This window comes from Lampetra fluviatilis, unplaced genomic scaffold (assembly GCF_964198595.1).
Source record: "Lampetra fluviatilis unplaced genomic scaffold, kcLamFluv1.1 SCAFFOLD_374, whole genome shotgun sequence".
NCBI lineage: Eukaryota > Metazoa > Chordata > Hyperoartia > Petromyzontiformes > Petromyzontidae > Lampetra > Lampetra fluviatilis.
Window position 1 is genome coordinate 61,057 of NW_027620817.1, and position 23,028 is coordinate 84,084.

Here is a 23,028-nt window from a genome sequence, read left to right on the forward strand (position 1 = left end):
CCCATAGACTCACCACACAGAGACCCATAGAGACCCATAGACTCATCATCACACAGAGACCCTTAGACTCGAACCCACGACGTCACTTCCGGTTCCGCCCCCTTCCTCGCCACCAACCCCTACACAACATGGCGGCGGCGGCCCAGGCCTCGTTACGTTCCCTGCGGCCTACGCGGCCACCGCTGCTGCTGCGGCTGCTTTTGCGTCGGCCGCTTTCCTGCGCGGCCCCGTCGCGACCTTCGCCGGCGCCGCGGTCACCGCCGCAGCCGCAGCGGCCTCGGCCGCTCGCGAGCGACGAGAGGCGAGCCACGGTCAGGCGCCTAGGCCTCGGCATGCTAGGCCTCGGTCTGGGCTGGAACTTGGCCCGGTTTGCGCGCGTCGGCACGGCGGGCTGCGCGGGCGAGCCCGAGGCCCCGCCGCCGCGGGAGCCGGGGTCGCCTCGCGCGAATTTTAACTTCATAGCGGATGTGGTGGAGAAAGCGGCACCTGCTGTGGTTTACATCGAAATAGTTGGCAGGTGGTGTGGTGCACCTAGCCTGGCACTCGTACACTCACTCATACACTCACTCACACACGCACTCATACACTCACTCAGTCACTCACACACTCGTACACTCACTCAGTCACTCACTCAGTCACTCATACACTCACTCAGTCACTCATACACTCACTCAGTCACTCACTCAGACACTTACTCAGTCACTCATACACTCACTCACTCATACACTCACTCAGTCACTCACTCAGTCACTCATACACTCACTCACTCATACACTCACTCACTCATACACTCACTCACCCACTCACTCACTCATACACTCACTCACTCATACACTCACTCAGACACTCACTCAGTCACTCATACACTCACTCATACACTCACACACTCATACACTCACTCACCCACTCACTCACTCATACACTCACTCACTCATACACTCACTCAGACACTCACTCAGTCACTCATACACTCACTCACTCATACACTCACTCACACACTCACTCATACACTCACTCACTCACTCATACACTCACTCAGACACTCAGTCACTCATACACTCACTCACTCATACACTCACTCAGACACTCACTCAGTCACTCATACACTCACTCACTCATACACTCACACACTCATACACTCACTCACCCACTCACTCACTCACTCATACACTCACTCACTCATACACTCAGACACTCACTCAGTCACTCATACACTCACTCACTCATACACTCACTCACACACTCACTCATACACTGACGCATTCACTCATACACTCACTCACTTATACACACACTCACTCACTCATACACTCACTCACACACTCACTCAATCATACACTCACCCACTCACTCATACACTCACTCACACACTCGCACACTCACCCACTCACTCACCACCTCACCCACTCAATCGCCCACGTGCTCTCCCTCTCGCCGTATCTCCCTCTCCCTTATCCCTCTCATCTCTCTCTTACCTCTCCCTTATCTCTCTCATCACCACCACCACCACACAGACAGCCCTTCACCGGGCAGCAGACTGCCGTGTCGAGCGGCTCCGGGTTCATCGTGTCCCCCGACGGGCTGGTGGTCACCAACGCCCACGTGGTGGCCGCAGGGCGACGCTCCTCCATCCGCGTGCGTCTCCACGGCGGAGAGGAGCTGCGGGCAGCCGTGCTCGCCATGGACGAGCACACGGACGTGGCCTTGCTGAGGGTGCACGCCGGGGTGAGCGGGGGGGGTGGTGGGTCGACTTTGCACTCGCTCACTCACTCAGCCAGTCAGTCAGCCAGTCACTCAGCCAGTCATTCACTCACTCACTCAACCAGTCATTCACTCAGCCACTCACTCACCCACTCACTCACACACTCACTCACACACTCACTCACTCAGCCACTCGTTCACACACTCACTCACCCACTCGCTCACTCACCCACCCACTCACTCACCCACTCAGCCACTCGCTCAACCAGTCGCTCACCCACCCACTGACCCACTCACTCAGTCACTCACTCAATCAGCCACCCACTCACTCACCCAGCCACTCACTCACTCAGCCACTCACCCACTCACCCACACACTCACTCACCCACCCACCCACTCACCCACTCACTCACTCACCGACTCGCTCAGCTGCGGGCAGCCGTGCTGGCCATGGATGAGCACACGGACGTGGCCCTACTGAGGGTGCACGCCGGGGTGAGCGGGGGGGTGTGGTGGGTCGACTTTGCACTCACTCACTCACTCAGCCAGGCAGTCAGCCAGTCACTCAGCCAGTCATTCACTCACTCACTCACTCAACCAGTCATTCACTCAGCCACTCACTCACCCACTCACTCACACATTCACTCACACACTCACTCACTCAGCCACTCGTTCACACACTCACTCACCCACTCGCTCACCCACTCACCCACCCACTGACCCACTCACTCAGTCACACACTCACTCAGTCACACACTCACTCAGTCACACACTCACCCACTCACCCACACACTCACTCACCCACTCACTGACCCACTCACTCAGTCACACACTCACTCAGTCACACACTCACTCAGTCACACACTCACTCACCCACTCACCCACTCACTCACCCACTCACCCACCCACTGACCCACTCACTCAGTCACACACTCACTCAGTCACACACTCACTCAGTCACACACTCACTCACTCACCCACCCACTCACTCACCCACCCACTCACTCACTCAGCCACTCACTCACTCACCCACTCACCCACTCACCCACCCACTCACTCACTCACCGACTCACTCAGCTGCGGGCAGCCGTGCTGGCCATGGATGAGCACACGGACGTGGCCCTGCTGAGGGTGCACGCCGGGGTGAGCGTGGGGTGTGGTGGGTCGACTTTGCACTCGCTCACTCACTCACTCAGCCACTCAGCCACACACTCACTTAACCAGTCAGTCACCCAGTCACTCACCCAGCCACTCAGCCACTCACTCACACAGCCACTCACACACTCACTCACCCACTCGCCCACCCACTCACTCACCCACCCACTCACTCACCCACTCACTCAGCCACTCACTCACTTAACCAGTCACTCACCCACTCAGCCACTCACTCACCCACTCACTCACCCACTCACCCACTCACACACCCATCCACTTACCCATCCCACTCACCCACTCACTCACTCACCCACACACTCACCCACTCACTCACCCACTCACCCACTCACATACACACTCACCCACTCACTCACCCACACACTCAACCACACACTCACCCACTCACTCCCCCACTCACTCACCCACTCACCCATTCACCCACCCATCCACTTACCCATCCCACTCACCCACCCACCCACTCACCCACTCATCCACCCACTCACTCACCCACTCACTCACCCACTCACCCACTCACCCATCCCACTCACCCACCCACTCACTCACCCACCCACTCACCCACTCACTTACCCACTCACTCACTCAGCCACCCACTCACTCACTCACTCACCCACTCACCCACCCATCCACTTACCCATCCCACTCACCCACCCACTCACCCACCCACCCACTCACCCAGTCACTCACTCACTCATCCACCCACTCACTCACCCACTCACTCACCCACTCACCCACCCACCCACCCACTCACCCACCCACTCACCCACCCCTCCCCCCCCCAGCATGACCTCCCCGTCCTGCCTTTGGGTCGATCCCGAGACGTCCGCCCTGGCGAGTTTGTGGTGGCTCTGGGCAGCCCGTTTTCGCTGCAGAACACCATCACTCACTCAGCCACCCACTCACTCACTCACTCACCCACTCACTCACTCAGCCACTCACTCACTCAGCCACCCACTCACTCACTCAGCCACTCACTCACCCACCCACTCACCCACTCACCCAGCCACTCACTCACCCACTCACCCACCCACCCACTCACCCAGCCACTCACTCACCCACTCACCCACCCACCCACTCACTCACTCACTCAGCCACTCACTCACTCAGCCACTCACTCACTCAGCCACTCACTCACCCACCCACTCACTCACCCACTCACCCACCCACCCACTCACCCACTCACTCACCCACTCACCCACCCACCCACTCACCCACCCCTCCCCCCCCCAGCATGACCTCCCCGTCCTGCCTTTGGGTCGATCCCGAGACGTCCGCCCTGGCGAGTTTGTGGTGGCTCTGGGCAGCCCGTTCTCGCTGCAGAACACCATCACTCACTCAGCCAGCCACTCACTCACTCACTCACCCACTCACTCACTCAGCCACTCACTCACTCAGCCACCCACTCACTCACTCAGCCACTCACTCACCCACCCACTCACCCACTCACCCAGCCACTCACTCACCCACTCACCCACCCACCCACTCACCCAGCCACTCACTCACCCACTCACCCACCCACCCACTCACTCACTCAGCCACTCACTCACTCAGCCACTCACTCACTCAGCCACTCACTCACCCACCCACTCACTCACCCACTCACCCACCCACCCACTCACCCACTCACTCACCCACTCACCCACCCACCCACTCACCCACCCCTCCCCCCCCCAGCATGACCTCCCCGTCCTGCCTTTGGGTCGATCCCGAGACGTCCGCCCTGGCGAGTTTGTGGTGGCTCTGGGCAGCCCGTTCTCGCTGCAGAACACCATCACTCACTCAGCCACCCACTCACTCACTCACTCACCCACTCACTCACTCAGCCACTCACTCACTCAGCCACCCACTCACTCACTCAGCCACTCACTCACCCACCCACTCACCCACTCACCCAGCCACTCACTCACCCACTCACCCACCCACCCACTCACCCAGCCACTCACTCACCCACTCACCCACCCACCCACCCACTCACTCACTCAGCCACTCACTCACTCAGCCACTCACTCACTCAGCCACTCACTCACCCACCCACTCACTCACCCACTCACCCACTCACCCACTCACTCACCCACCCACCCACTCACCCACCCACTCACCCACCCCTCCCCCCCCCAGCATGACCTCCCCGTCCTGCCTTTGGGTCGATCCCGAGACGTCCGCCCTGGCGAGTTTGTGGTGGCTCTGGGCAGCCCGTTCTCGCTGCAGAACACCATCACTCACTCAGCCACCCACTCACCCACTCACCCAGCCACTCACTCACCCACTCACCCACCCACCCACTCACCCAGCCACTCACTCACCCACTCACCCACCCACCCACCCACCCACCCACTCACTCACCCACTCACTCACCCACTCACTCACCCACTCACCCACTCACCCACTCACTCACTCAGCCACTCACTCACCCACTCACTCACCCACTCACCCACCCACTCACTCACTCACTCACCCAGCCACTCACTCACCCACTCACTCACTCACTCACCCACTCACTCACTCAGCCACTCACTCACTCAGCCACCCACTCACTCACCCACTCACCCACCCACTCACCCACTCACCCACCCACCCACTCATCCACCCACTCACTCACCCACTCACTCACCCACTCACCCACCCACCCACCCACTCACCCACTCACCCACCCACCCACTCATCCACCCACTCACTCACCCACTCACTCACCCACTCACCCACCCACCCACTCACCCACCCCTCCCCCCCCCAGCATGACCTCCCCGTCCTGCCTTTGGGTCGATCCCGAGACGTCCGCCCTGGCGAGTTTGTGGTGGCTCTGGGCAGCCCGTTCTCGCTGCAGAACACCATCACTGCGGGGATCGTGAGCTCCGTCCATCGCGGCTCCAGGGAGCTGGGCCTGCAGTCGGACATCGACTACATCCAGACGGACGCGGCGATCAACGTGAGACACAGAGAGACACACAGAGAGACAGGGAGACAGGGAGACAGGGAGACACAGAGAGACACAGAGAGACACAGAGACACAGACAGGGAGCTGGGCCTGCAGTCGGACATCGACTACATCCAGACGGACGCGGCGATCAACGTGAGACACAGAGAGACACACAGAGAGACAGGGAGACAGAGAGACACAGAGAGACACAGAGAGACAGAGAGAGAGACAGGGAGAGACACAGAGACACAGAGAGAGACACAGAGAGAGAGAGACAGAGAGACAGGGAGACAGGGAGAGACACAGAGAGAGACACAGAGAGAGACACACAGAGACACAGACAGGGAGCTGGGCCTGCAGTCGGACATCGACTACATCCAGACGGACGTGGCGATCAACGTGAGACACAGAGAGACACAGAGAGAGAGAGAGACAGAGAGACAGGGAGACACAGAGAGACACAGAGAGACACAGAGACACAGACAGGGAGCTGGGCCTGCAGTCGGACATCGACTACATCCAGACGGACGCGGCCATCAACGTGAGACACAGAGAGACACAGAGACAGAGAGACAGGGAGACACAGAGAGACACAGAGAGACACAGAGAGAGAGAGAGACAGAGAGACAGGGAGACAGGGAGAGACACAGAGAGACACAGAGAGACACAGAGAGACACAGAGAGACACAGAGAGAGAGAGAGACAGAGAGACAGGGAGACAGGGAGAGACACAGAGAGACACAGAGAGACACAGAGACAGGGAGACAGGGAGACAGAGAGACAGGGAGACAGGGAGAGACACAGAGAGAGACAGAGAGAGAGAGAGACAGAGAGACAGGGAGACTGGGAGAGACACAGAGAGAGACACAGAGACACAGACAGGGAGCTGGGCCTGCAGTCGGACATCGACTACATCCAGACGGACGCCGCCATCAATGTGAGACACAGAGACAGAGAGAGAGAGACACAGAGAGAGAGACAGAGAGAGAGAGACACAGAGAGAGACACAGAGACACAGAGAGAGAGACAGGGTGAGTGAGTGGGTGGGTGAGTGGGCGAGTGGGCGAGTGAGTGAGTGAGTGGGTGGGTGAGTGGGAGAGTGAGTGGGTGGGTGGGTGGGTGAGTGGGAGAGTGAGTGGGTGGGTGAGTGGGAGAGTGGGAGAGTGAGTGAGTGAGTGGGTGGGTGGGTGGGTTGTGTGAGCGAGTGAGTGGGTGAGTGAGTGAGTGGGTGGTGAGTGGGTGAGTGAGTGAGTGAGTGGGTGAGCGAGTGAGTGGGTGAGTGAGTGAGTGAGTGGGTGGTGAGTGGGTGAGTGAGCTGGTGAGTGAGTGGGTGAGCGAGTGAGTGGGTGAGTCAGTGGGTGAGTGAGCTGGTGAGTGAGTGGGTGAGCGAGTGAGTGCGTGAGTCAGTAGGTGAGTGAGTGGGTGAGCTGGTGAGTGAGTGAGTGGGTGGGTGGGTGAGTGAGTGAGTGAGTGAGTGGGTGGGTGGGTGAGTGAGTGAGTGGGTGGGTGAGTGAGTGATAGAGTGGGTGAGCGAGTGAGTGGGTGAGTCAGTGGGTGAGTGAGCTGGTGAGTGAGTGGGTGAGCGAGTGAGTGCGTGAGTCAGTAGGTGAGTGAGTGGGTGAGCTGGTGAGTGAGTGGGTGAGCGAGTGAGTGGGTGAGTCAGTGAGTGGGTGAGTGGGTGAGTGGGTGAGTGAGTGGGTGGGTGGGTGAGTGAGTGAGTGAGTAGGTGAGTGAGTAGGTGAGTGAGTGGGTGAGTGAGTGGGTGAGTAGGTGAGTGAGTGAGTGAGTGAGTGGGTGAGTGAGTGAGTGAGTGGGTGAGTGAGTGGGTGAGTGAGTGAGTGAGTGAGTGGGTGAGTGAGTGAGTGGGTGAGTGAGTGAGTGAGTGAGTGGGTGAGTGAGTGAGTGAGTGGGTGAGTGAGTGAGCTGGGGAGTGAGTGAGTGGGTGAGTGAGTGAGTGAGTGAGTGAGTAGGTGAGTGAGTGGGTGAGTGAGCTGGTGAGTGAGTGAGTGAGTGAGTAGGTGAGTGAGTGAGCTGGTGAGTGAGTGAGTGAGTGTATGAGTAGGTGAGTGAGTGGGTGAGTGAGTGAGTGTATGAGTAGGTGAGTGAGTGGGTGAGTGTATGAGTGAGTGAGTGTATGAGTGAGTGAGCTGGTGAGTGAGTGGGTGAGAGAGTGAGTGAGCTGGTGAGTGAGTGAGTGTATGAGTGAGTGAGTAGGTGAGTGAGTGAGTGAGTGTATGAGTGAGTGAGTGGGTGAGTGAGTGGGTGAGTGAGTGGGTGAGTGAGTGGGTGAGTGAGTGGGTGAGTAGGTGAGTGAGTGTGTGAGTAGGTGAGTGAGTGAGTGAGTGAGCTGGTGAGTGAGTGAGCTGGTGAGTGAGTGGTGAGTGGGTGAGTGGTGAGTGAGTAGGTGAGTGAGTGGGTGAGTGAGTGAGTGAGTGAGTGGGTGGGTGAGTGAGTGAGTGAGTGGGTGAGTGAGTGAGTGTATGAGTAGGTGAGTGAGTGAGTGAGCTGGTGAGTGAGTGAGTGGGTGAGTGAGTGAGTGAGTGAGTGGGTGAGTAGGTGAGTGAGTGAGCTGGTGAGTGAGTGAGTGAGTAGGTGAGTGAGTGAGTGAGTGGGTGAGTGAGTGAGTGAGTGGGTGAGTGAGTGTATGAGTGAGTGAGTGTATGAGTGAGTGAGTGAGCTGGTGAGTGAGTAGGTGAGTGAGTGAGTGGGTGAGTAGGTGAGTGAGTGAGTAGGTGAGTAGGTGAGTGGGTGGGTGAGTGAGTGGGTGAGCTGGTGAGTAGGTGAGTGAGTGAGTGGGTGAGTGGGTGAGTGAGTGAGTGGGTGAGTGAGTAGGTGAGTGAGTGGGTGAGTAGGTGAGTGAGTGGGTGAGTAGGTGAGTGAGTGAGTGAGTAGGTGAGTGAGTGAGCTGGTGAGTGAGTAGGTGAGTGAGTGAGTGGGGGAGTAGGTGAGTGAGTGAGTAGGTGAGTAGGTGAGTGGGTGGGTGAGTGAGTGGGTGAGCTGGTGAGTAGGTGAGTGAGTGAGTGGGTGAGTGGGTGAGTGAGTGAGTGGGTGAGTGAGTAGGTGAGTGAGTGGGTGAGTAGGTGAGTGAGTGAGTGAGTAGGTGAGTGAGTGAGCTGGTGAGTGAGTAGGTGAGTGAGTGAGTGAGTAGGTGAGTAGGTGAGTGAGTGAGTGAGTAGGTGAGTAGGTGAGTGAGTGAGTGAGCTGGTGAGTGGAACTAACAGCCCCCCTCTCTCCTCACCTCTCCCCACAGTTTGGAAATTCCGGAGGACCACTGGTGAACTTGGTGAGTGGAGTGGTGAGTGTGGTGGTGGTGGTTGTGGTGGTTGTGATTGTGGTGGTTGTGACTGTGGTTGTTGTTGTTGTGGTGGTGGTTGTTGTTGTGGTGGTGGTGGTTGTGGTGGTGGTGGTTGTTGTTGTGGTTGTGGTGGTGGTTGTTGTTGTGGTGGTGGTGGTTGTGGTGGTGATGGTGGTTGTTGTTGTGGTGGTTGTGGTGGTTGTTGTTGTTGTGGTGGTTGTGATTGTGACTGTGGTGGTGGTGGTGGTTGTTGTGGTGGTTGCAGTGGTGGTAATTGTGGTGGTGGTTTTTGTGGTGGTTGTGGTGATTGTTGTTGTGGTGGTGGTTGTGGTGGTTGTTGTTGTGGTGGTTGTTGTTGTGGTGGTTGTGGTGATTGTTGTTGTGGTGGTGGTTGTGGTGGTTGTTGTTGTGGTGGTTGTTTTCAGGACGGCGAGGTGATTGGAGTGAACACCATGAAAGTGACGGCTGGGATCTCGTTTGCCATCCCGGCCGATAGAATCCACCAGTTCCTGATTGACTCCCACGACCAGATCAGTGAGTCACCCACTCACTCACTCATACACTCACTCACCCACTCACTCACTCACTCACCCACTCACTCACTCACTCATACACTCACTCACCCACTCACTCACTCACTCACCCACTCGATCACTCACTCACTCACCCACTCACTCACCCACTCACTCACTCACTCACCCACTCACCCACTCACTCACCCACCAGCTCACTCACTCACCCACTCACTCACCCACTCACTCACCCACTCACACACTCATACACTCACTCACTCACTCAATCACTCACTCACTCACCCACTCACCCACTCACTCACTCACTCACCCACTCACTCACTCACTCACCCACTAACCCACTCACCCACTCACTCACCCACCCACTCACCCACTCACTCACCCACTCACCCACTCACTCACCCACTCACTCACCCACCCACTCACCCACTCACTCACCCACTCACTCACTCACTCACTCACCCACTCACTCACTCACCCACTCACCCACTCACTCACCCACTAACCCACTCACCCACTCACTCACCCACCCACTCACCCACTCACTCACCCACTCACCCACTCACCCACTCACTCACTCACTCACCCACTCACCCACTCACTCACCCACTCACCCACTCACCCACCCACTCACTCACCCACCCACTCACCCACTCACTCACCCACTCACCCACTCACTCACCCACTCACTCACCCACCCACTCACCCACTCACTCACCCACTCACTCACTCACTCACTCACCCACTCACTCACTCACCCACTCACCCACTCACTCACCCACTCACTCACCCACTCACCCACTCACCCACTCACCCACTCACTCACTCACTCACCCACTCACCCACCCACTCACTCACCCACTCACTCACCCACTCACTCACTCACCCACTCACCCACTCACTCACCCACTCACTACCTACTCACCCACTCACCCACTCACCCACTCACCCACTCACTCACTCACCCACTCACCCACTCACCCACTCACCCACTCACTCCACTCACCCACTCACCCACTCACTCACTCACCCACTCACTCACCCACTCACCCACTCACCCACTCACTCACTCACTCACCCACTCACCCCACTCACTCACCCACTCACTCACTCACTCACCCACTCACTCCTACTCACCCACTCACCCACTCACCCACTCACCCACTCACCCACTCACTCACTCACCCACTCACCCACTCACCCACTCACCCACTCACCCACTCACCCACTCACTCACTCACTCACCCACTCACCCACCCACTCACTCACCCACTCACTCACCCACTCACTCACTCACTCACCCACTCACCCACTCACTCACCCACTCACTCACCTACTCACCCACTCACCCACTCACCCACTCACCCACTCACTCACTCACCCACTCACCCACTCACTCACTCACCCACTCACTCACTCACCCACTCACCCACCCACTCACTCACCCACTCACTCACCCACTCACTCACTCACTCACTCACTCACCCACTCACTCACTCACCCACTCACTCACTCACTCACCCACCCACTCACTCACCCACTCACTCACCCACTCACTCACTCACTCACTCACCCACTCACTCACTCACCCACTCACTCACCCACTCACCCACTCACCCACTCACCCACTCACTCACTCACTCACTCACCCACTCACCCACCCACTCACTCACCCACTCACTCACCCACTCACTCACTCACTCACCCACTCACCCACTCACTCACTCACTCACACACTCACTCACTCACCCACTCACCAGCTCACTCACCAGCTCACTCACACACTCACTCACTCACGCACTCACTCACCCACTCACTCACCCACTCACCCACTCACCCACTCACTCACTCACCCACTCACCAGCTCACTCACCAGCTCACTCACACACTCACTCACTCACGCACTCACTCACCCACTCACCCACTCACTCACTCACCCACTCACCCACTCACCCACCCACTCACTCACCCACTCACTCACCTACTCACCCACTCACCCACTCACTCACTCACCCACTCACCCACTCACCCACTCACCCACTCACTCACTCACTCACCCACTCACTCACTCACCCACTCACCCACTCACTCACCCACTAACCCACTCACCCACTCACTCACCCACCCACTCACCCACTCACTCACCCACTCACCCACTCACTCACTCACTCACACACTCACTCACTCACCCACTCACCAGCTCACTCACCAGCTCACTCACTCACTCACCCACTCACCCACTCACCCACCCACTCACTCACCCACTCACTCACCTACTCACCCACTCACCCACTCACTCACTCACCCACTCACCCACTCACCCACTCACCCACTCACTCACTCACTCACCCACTCACTCACTCACCCACTCACCCACTCACTCACCCACTAACCCACTCACCCACTCACTCACCCACCCACTCACCCACTCACTCACCCACTCACCCACTCACTCACTCACACACTCACTCACTCACCCACTCACCCACTCACCCACTCACTCACTCACCCACTCACTCACCCACTCACTCACCCACTCACTCACCCACTCACTCACCCACTCACTCACCCACTCACCCACTCACCCACTCACTCACCCACTCACTCACTCACTCACTCACTCACCCACTCACCCACTCACCCACTCACCCACTCACCCACTCACCCACTCACCCACTCACCCACTCACCCACTCACCCACTCACCCACTCACTCACCCACTCACCCACTCACCCACTCACTCACCCACTCACTCACTCACTCACTCACTCACCCACTCACCCACTCACCCACTCACCCACTCACCCACTCACCCACTCACCCACTCACTCACCCACTCACCCACTCACCATTGTCTTTGTGTTCACAGCTTCTCTGAAAGCTCCCGTGTCGAAAAAGAAATACATTGGGATCACAATGCTGACACTCACCCCCAGGTGAGCGCACTCACCTATCGCTCACCCACTCGGTCACTCACCCACTCACTCACCTACTCACCCACTCACCTACTCACTCACCCACTCACTCACCCATTCACCCACCCATTCACCCACCCACTCACTCGCCCACTCACCCACCCACTCACTCGCCCACTCACTCACCCACTCACTCACCCATTCACCCACCCACTCACTCGCCCACTCACTCACCCACTCACTCACCCATTCACCCACCCATTCACCCACCCACTCACTCGCCCACTCACCCACCCACTCACTCGCCCACTCACTCACCCACTCACTCACCCATTCACCCACCCACTCACTCACCCATTCACCCACCCATTCACTCACCCACTCACCTACTCACTCACCCACTCACTCACCCATTCACCCACCCATTCACCCACCCACTCACTCGCCCACTCACCCACCCACTCACTCACCCATTCACCCACCCACTCACTCGCCCACTCACCCACCCACTCACTCGCCCACTCACTCACCCACTCACCCACCCATTCACCCACCCATTCACCCACCCACTCACTCGCCCACTCACCCACCCACTCACTCGCCCACTCACACACCCACTCACTCACCCATTCACCCACCCATTCACTCACCCACTCACCTACTCACTCACCCACTCACTCACCCATTCACCCACCCATTCACCCACCCACTCACTCGCCCACTCACCCACCCACTCACTCGCCCACTCACTCACCCACTCACTCACCCATTCACCCACCCATTCACCCACCCACTCACTCGCCCACTCACCCACCCACTCACTCACCTACTCACTCACCTACTCACCCACTCACCTACTCACTCACCCACTCACCTACCCACCCGCATAATCTCTGCGTTGTGGTTGTGGTGGTTGTGATGGTGGTGGTTGTAATGGTGGTGGTTGTGGTTGTGGTGGTTGTGATGGTGGTGGTTGTGATGGTGGTGGTTGTGGTGGTTGTGGTTGTGGTGGTTGTGGTTGTGGTAGTTGTGATGGTGGTGGTTGTGATGGTGGTGGTTGTGGTGGTTGTGATGGTGGTGGTTGTAATGGTGGTGGTTGTGGTTGTGGTGGTTGTGATGGTGGTGGTTGTGATGGTGGTGGTTGTGGTGGTTGTGGTTGTGGTGGTTGTGGTTGTGGTAGTTGTGATGGTGGTGGTTGTGATGGTGGTGGTTGTGGTGGTTGTGATGGTGGTGGTTGTGATGGTGGTGGTTGTAATGGTGGTGGTTGTGATGGTGGTGGTTGTGGTGGTGGTGGTTGTGGTGGTTGTGGTTGTGGTGGTTGTGATGGTGGTGGTTGTGATGGTGGTGGTTGTGGTGGTTGTGGTTGTGGTGGTTGTGGTTGTGGTAGTTGTGATGGTGGTGGTTGTGATGGTGGTGGTTGTGGTGGTTGTGATGGTGGTGGTTGTGATGGTGGTGGTTGTGATGGTGGTGGTTGTGGTGGTGGTGGTTGTGGTGGTTGTGGTTGTGGTGGTTGTGATGGTGGTGGTTGTGATGGTGGTGGTTGTGATGGTGGTGGTTGTGATGGTGGTGGTTGTGATGGTGGTGGTTGTGATGGTGGTGGTTGTGATGGTGGTGGTTGTGATGGTGGTGGTTGTGATGGTGGTGGTTGTGATGGTGGTTGTGGTGGTTGTGATGGTTGTGGTTGTGGTGGTTGTGGTTGTGGTGGTTGTGGTTGTGGTGGTTGTGATGGTGGTGGTTGTGATGGTAGTGGTTGTGGTGGTTGTGATGGTGGTGGTTGTGATGGTGGTGGTTGTGGTGGTTGTTGTGGTTGTGGTGGTTGTGATGGTGGTGGTTGTGATGGTGGTGGTTGTGGTGGTTGTGGTGGTTGTGATGGTGGTGGTTGTGATGGTGGTGGTTGTGATGGTGGTGGTTGTGGTGGTTGTGATGGTGGTGGTTGTGATGGTGGTGGTTGTGGTGGTTGTGATGGTGGTGGTTGTGATGGTTGTGGTTGTGGTGGTTGTGGTGGTTGTGGTTGTGGTGGTTGTGGTGGTTGTGGTTGTGATGGTTGTGGTTGTGGTGGTTGTGGTGGTTGTGGTTGTGGTGATGCAGGATCTTGATGGAGCTGCAGCTGAGGGATCGTTCCTTTCCCAGCGTCACTCACGGAGTGCTGATACACAGCGTGACTCCTCACTCACCCGCCAGCCGGTGAGTCACTCACTCAGTCACCCACTCCCTCACTCAGTCAGTCACTCACCCACTCAGTCAGTCACTCACCCACTCACTCACTCACCCACCCACTCACTCACTCACTCAGTCAGTCAGTCAGTCACTCACCCACCCACTCACCCACCCACTCACTTACTCAGTCAGTCACTCACCCACTCAGTCAGTCACTCACCCACTCACTCACCCACTCACTCACTCACTCACTCACCCACCCACTCACTCACTCACTCACCCACTCACTCACCCACTCACTCACCCACCCACTCACCCACCCAGTCAGTCAGTCACTCACTCATTCACCCACTCAGTCAGTCGCTCACCCACTCACTCACTCACCCACTCACTCACTCACTCACCCACTCACCCACCCACTCACTCACTCACTCACTCACCCACTCACTCACTCAGTCAGTCACTCACCCACTCAGTCACTCACTCACTCACCCACCCACTCACTCACTCACTCAGTCAGTCAGTCAGTCACTCACCCACCCACTCACCCACCCACTCACCCACCCACTCACTTACTCAGTCAGTCACTCACCCACTCAGTCAGTCACTCACCCACTCACTCACCCACTCACTCACTCACTCACTCACCCACCCACTCACTCACTCACTCACTCACTCACTCACCCACTCACTCACTCACCCACTCACTCACCCACTCACTCACCCACCCACTCACCCACCCAGTCAGTCAGTCACTCACTCATTCACCCACTCAGTCAGTCACTCACCCACTCACTCACTCACCCACTCACTCACTCACTCACTCACCCACTCACTCACCCACCCACTCACTCACTCACTCACCCACTCACTCACTCAGTCAGTCACTCACCCACTCAGTCACTCACTCACTCACGGAGTGCTGATACACAGCGTGACTCCTCACTCACCAGCCAGCCGGTGAGTCACTCACACACTCACCCACTCACTCACCCACTCACCTACCCACTCACCCACTCACTCACCCACTCAGTCACTCACTCACTCACTCACTCACTCACTCACTCACTCACTCACTCACTCACTCACTCACTCACAGTCAGTCAGTCACTCACTCACTCACCCACTCAGTCAGTCAGTCACGCACTCACTCACTCACTCACTCACCCACTCACTCACTCACTCAGTCAGTCAGTCACTCACTCACTCACCCACTCAGTCAGTCAGTCACGCACTCACTCACTCACTCACCCACTCACTCACTCACTCACTCACTCAGTCAGTCAGTCACTCAGTCAGTCAGTCACTCACTCACCCACTCACTCACTCAGTCAGTCAGTCACTCACTCACTCACTCACTCACTCACTCACTCAGTCAGTCACTCACTCACTCACTCACTCACTCACCCACTCAGTCAGTCAGTCACTCACTCACTCACTCACCTCCACTCAGTCAGTCAGTCAGTCACTCACTCACTCACCCACTCACCCACTCACTCATCCACCCACCCACCCACTCACTGACTCACCCACCCACTCACCCACCCCACCCACCTACCCACCCACCTACCCACCCACTCACCCACCCACTCACTCACTCACTCACTCACCCACCCACCCACCCACTCACTGACTCACCCACCCACTCACCCACACCCACTCACCCACCCACCCACCCACTCACTCACCCACTCACCCACCCACTCACCCATCCACCCACTCACCCACTCACCCATCCACCCACTCACCCCACTCACCCACCCACCCTCCCACCCACCCACCCACCACCCCCCACCCCCCACCCACCACCCCACCCCCACCCACCCACTCACCCCCCACCCACCCACTCACCACCCACCACCCACCCCCAACCCACCTACCCACTCACCCACCCACTCACTCACCCACTCACCCACCCACCCACCCCACTCACCCACTCACCACCCACTCCACTCACACCACTCACCCACCCACCCACTCACCCACCCACTCACCCACCCACCCTCCCACCCACCCACCCCACCCCACTCCACACACTCACCCACCCACCACCACTCACCCACCCACTCACCCACTCACACACACCCACCCACCCACCCACTCACTCACTCCCTCAGCCACTCACCCACCCACCCACTCACTCATTCACTCAGTCACTCAGTCACTCACCCACTCACTCACACACTCACTCAGTCACTCATCCACTCACTCACTCACCAGCCAGCCGGTGAGTCACTCACCTACCCAATCACTCACTTCACCCACTCACTCACCCACTCACTCACACACTCACTCACATCAGTCACTCACCCACTCACTCAGTCAGTCAGTCACTCACTCATTCAGTCACTCACTCACCCACCACTCACTCACCCACCCACTCACTCACCCACTCACTCAGTCAGTCAGTCACTCACTCACTCACGGAGTGCTGATACACAGCGTGACTCCTCACTCACCAGCCAGCCGGTGAGTCACCCACTCACTCACTCACTCACTCACCCCACTCACTCACTCACTCACTCACCCACTCAGTCAGTCACTCACTCACCCACTCACACACTCACTCACCCACTCACTCACTCATTCACCCACTCACACTCCACTCACTCACTCACTCACTCACCCACCACTCACTCACCACTCACTCACTCACTCACCCACCCACCCACCCACTCACTCACATCACCCACTCCACTCACCCCACCCACCCACCCACCACCCACTCACCCACACACTCGCTCACTCCACCCACCACCCACTCACCCACACACTCACTCACCCACACACTCACTCACCCACCCACCCACCCACTCACCCCACCCACCCACTCACCCACTCACTCACTCACCCACACCACCCACCACCCACTCACCCACTCCACCCCACCCACCCACCCACACCACTCACCCACCCATCCACTCACCCACTCACCCACTCACCCACACACTCACCCATCACCCACCCACTCACCCCACCTCACTCACCCACCCACCCACCCACTCACCCACCCACCCACCCACCCACCCCACCACCCACCCACTCACCCACTCACCCACCCACTCACCCACCCACTCACCCACCCACCACTCACCCACCCACTCACCCACCACCACCCACCCACCCACCCACCCCACCCACTCACCCACTCACCCACCCACTCACCCACTCACTCACCCACCCACCCCACTCACCCACCCACTCACCCACCACTCACCCACCCACCACCACCCACCCACTCACCCACCCACCCACCCACTCACCCACCCACTCACCACCCACCCACTCACCCACTCACCCACCCACCCACCCACCCACCCACCACCCACCACCCACCCACCCACCCACCCACTCACCCACCCACCCACCCACCCACTCACCCACCCACTCACCCACCCACCCACCCACTCACCCACCCACTCACCCACCCACCCACTCACCCACTCACCCACTCACCCACACACTCACTCACCCACCCACCCACCCACCCACCCACCCACTCACCCACCCACCCACCCACTCACCCACCCACTCACCCACCCACTCACCCCACCCACTCACCCACCCACCCACCCACTCACCCACACACTCACTCACCCCACACACTCACTCCACCCACCCACCCACCCCACTCACCCACCCACCCCACCCACTCACCCATCACTCACTCACCACACCCACCCACTCACCCACTCACTCACCCACCCACCCACCCACCCACTCACCCACCCATCACTCACCCACTCACCCACTCACCCACACACTCACCCATTCACCCACCCACCCACTCACCCACTCACTCACCCACCCACCCACCCACCCACCCACTCACCCACCCACCCACCCACTCACCCACTCACCCACCCACTCACCCACCCACTCACCCACCCACCCACTCACCCACCCACTCACCCACCCACCCACTCACCCACCCACTCACCCCACTCACCCACCCCACTCACCCACTCACCCACCCACCCACTCACCCACTCACCCACCCACTCACCCACCCACTCACCCACCCACTCACCCACCCACTCACCCACCCACCCACCCCACCCACTCACCCACCCACTCACCCACTCACCCACCCACTCACCCACCCACCCACCCCACATCACCCACTCACCCACCCACTCACCCACCCACTCACTCACCCACCCACCCACTCACCCACCCACTCACCCACCCACCACCCACTCACCCACCCACTCACCCACCCACCCACTCACCCACTCACCCACCCACCCACCCACTCACCCACCCACTCACCCACCCACCCACTCACCCACCCACTCACCCACCCACCCACCACTCACCCACCCACCCACTCACCCACCCACTCACCCACCCACCCACCCACTCACCCACCCACTCACCCACCCACCCACTCACCCACTCACCCACCCACCCACCCACTCACCCACCCACTCACCCACCCACCCACTCACCCACCCACTCACCCACCCACCCACCCACTCACCCACCCACTCACCCACCACCCACTCACCCACTCACCCACTCACCCACACACTCACTCACCCACCCACCCACTCACCCACCCACTCACCCACCCACCCACCCACTCACCCACCCACTCACCCACCCACCCACCCACTCACCCACCCACCCACCCACTCACCCACACACTCACTCACCCACACACTCACTCACCCACCCACCCACCCACTCACCCACCCACCCACTCACCCACTCACTCACTCACCCACCCACCCACTCACCCACTCACTCACCCACCCACCCACCCACTCACCCACCCATCCACTCACCCACTCACCCACTCACCCACACACTCACCCATTCACCCACCCACCCACTCACCCACTCACTCACCCACCCACCCACCCACTCACCCACCCACCCACCCACCCACCCACTCACCCACTCACCCACCCACTCACCCACCCACTCACCCACCCACTCACCCACCCACTCACCCACCCCACCCACTCACCCACCCACTCACCCACTCACCCACCCACTCACCCACTCACCCACCCACCCACTCACCCACTCACCCACCCACTCACCCACCCACTCACCCACCCACCCACTCACCCACCCACTCACCCACCCACTCACCACCCACCCACCCACTCACCCACCCACTCCACTCCACCCACTCACCCACCCACTCACCCACCCACCCACCCACCCACTCACCCACTCACCCACCCACTCACCCACCCACTCACCCACCCACCCCACTCACCCACCCCACTCACCCACCCACCCACCCACTCACCCACCCACTCACCCACTCACCCACCCACTCACCCACTCACCCACCCACCCACTCACCCACTCACCCACCCACCCACTCACCCACCCACCCACCCACTCACCCACCCACTCACCCACCCACTCACCCACCCACCCACTCACCCACCCACTCACCCACCCACCCACCCACTCACCCACCCACTCACCCACTCACCCACCACCACTCACCCACTCACCCACCCACCCACCACTCACCCACTCACCCACCCACCCACTCACCCCACTCACCCACCCACCCACCACACCCACTCCACCACCCACTCACCCACCCACCCACCCACTCACCCACTCACCCACCTCACCACCCACCCACCCACTCACCCACCCACCCACTCACCCACTCACCCCACTCACCCACCCACCCACTCACCCACTCACCCACCCACCCACTCACCCACTCACCCACCACCACTCACCCCCCCCCCACCTTCCCACTAGTGCTGGCCTCCGCCCGTGGGACGTGGTGGTGGAGGTTGGTGGACTCAAGGTGGAGCGAGTGGAGGAGGTCTTCTCGGCCGTGCAGAGCTCCACCACGCTCACCCTGGCTGTGCGGCGAGGGGTGGAGCAACTGACCCTCACAGTCACCCCTGAGGCCGGCAGCTAGACCCGGAGTCACCCAGACCCATAGTCACCCATTCTCATAGTCACCCGTCCCCATAGTCACCCAGCCCCATAGTCACCCCAGCCCCATAGTCACCCAGCCCCATAGTCACCCAGCCCCATAGTCACCCATCCCCATAGTGACCCAGCCCCATAGTCACCCAGCCCCATAGTCACCCAGCCCCATAGTCACCCAGCCACATAGTCACCCAGCCCCATAGTCACCCAGCCCCATAGGTGGATCTTTGTCTGTGTCTCAGCACTTGCCCCTACAGCCCTGCTAGAGGCTACCTGGGTGAGCTTTATCTGTGTCTCAGCACTTGCCCCTACAGCCCTGCTAGAGGCTACCTGGGGGAGCTTTGTCTGTGTCTCGGCACTTGCCCCTGCAGTACTGCTAGAGGCTACCTGGGGCAGCTTTGTCTGTGTCTCAGCACTTGCCCCTACAGCACTGCTAGAGGCTACCTGGGGCAGCTTTGTCTGTGTCTCAGCACTTGCCCCTACAGCCCTGCTAGAGGCTACCTGGGGGATCTTTGTATTTGTGATGTGCCCGTTGAGGAGTTGTTCAATAAACGGTTTTGATGCGAAGTTAAAATGACCGAGACACACAGAGACACACAGAGACACACAGAGACACACAGAGACACACAGAGACACACAGAGACACACAGAGACACACAGAGACAGAGAGACACACAGAGACACACAGATACACACAGAGACACACAGAGACCCACAGAGACCCACAGAGACACACAGATACACACAGAGACACAGAGACACAGAGACACACAGAGACAGAGAGAGAGACACACAGAGACACACAGAGACCCACAGAGACACAGAGACACAGAGACACACAGAGACAGAGAGAGAGACACACAGAGACACACAGAGAAACACAGAGACACACAGAGACACAGAGACACAGAGACACACAGAGACAGAGAGAGAGACACACAGAGAGACACAGAGACACAGAGACACACAGAGACACACAGAGACAGAGAGAGACACACAGAGACACAGAGACACACAGAGACAGAGAGAGAGACACACAGAGAGACACAGAGACACAGAGACACACAGAGACACACAGAGACAGAGAGAGACACACAGAGACACAGAGACAGAGAGAGAGACACACAGAGAGACACAGAGACCCACAGAGACCCACAGAGACCCACAGAGACCCACAGAGACCCACAGAGACACACAGAGAGACACAGAGACACAGAGACACACAGAGACACACAGAGACAGAGAGAGACACACAGAGACACAGAGACAGAGAGAGAGACACACAGAGAGACACAGAGACACAGAGACACACAGAGACACACAGAGACAGAGAGAGACACAGAGACACAGAGACACACAGAGACAGAAAGAGAGACACACAGAGAGACACAGAGACACACAGAGACACAGAGACAGAGAGAGACACACAGAGACACAGAGACACACAGAGACAGAGAGAGACACACAGAGAGACAGAGACACACAGAGACACACAGAGACAGAGAGAGAGACACACAGAGACACACAGAGACACACAGAGAGACACAGAGACACACAGAGACACACAGAGACACACAGAGAGACACAGAGACACACAGAGACACACAGAGACACAGAGACACAGAGACACACAGAGAGACACAGAGACACAGAGACACACAGAGACACACAGAGACACACAGAGACACAGAGACACACAGAGACACACAGAGACACACAGAGAGACACAGAGACACACAGAGACACACAGAGACACACAGAGACAGAGAGAGAGACACACAGAGAGACACAGAGACAGAGACACACAGAGACACACAGAGACAGAGAGAGAGACACACAGAGACACACAGAGACACAGAGACACACAGAGACACAGAGACACACAGAGACACACAGAGACACAGAGACACACAGAGACACAGAGACACACAGAGACACACAGAGACACACAGAGACACAGAGACACACAGAGACACACAGAGACACACAGAGAGACACAGAGACACACAGAGACACACAGAGACACAGAGACACACAGAGACACAGAGACACACAGAGACACACAGAGACACACAGAGAGACACAGAGACACAGAGACACACAGAGACACAGAGACACACAGACACACAGAGACACACAGAGACACACAGAGACTCACAGAGACACACAGAGACACACAGAGAGACACAGAGACACACAGAGACACACAGAGACTCACAGAGACACACAGAGAGACACAGAGACACACAGAGACACACAGAGACTCACAGAGACACACAGAGAGACACAGAGACACACAGAGACACACAGAGAGACACAGAGAGACACAGAGACACACAGAGAGACACAGAGACACACAGAGACACACAGAGACACACAGAGAGACACAGAGACACAGAGACACACAGAGAGACA

At 58.3% G+C, this 23,028-nt stretch overlaps 1 protein-coding gene across 1 annotated transcript; it reads left to right on the forward strand.

The window, feature by feature from the left end:
- The first annotated feature begins 82 nt into the window (after nucleotides 1–82).
- Nucleotides 83–21,124, forward strand: HTRA2 (HtrA serine peptidase 2). The gene is made up of 8 exons (XM_078884913.1): nucleotides 83–517; nucleotides 1,515–1,725; nucleotides 5,609–5,800; nucleotides 9,042–9,074; nucleotides 9,512–9,620; nucleotides 12,489–12,555; nucleotides 14,623–14,718; nucleotides 20,434–21,124. The coding sequence occupies exons 1-8, from the start codon at nucleotides 129–131 to the stop codon at nucleotides 20,597–20,599; spliced, it is 1,263 nt and encodes a 420-aa protein (XP_078741039.1). The 5' UTR covers nucleotides 83–128; the 3' UTR covers nucleotides 20,600–21,124.
- Nucleotides 21,125–23,028: the final 1,904 nt, after the last annotated feature.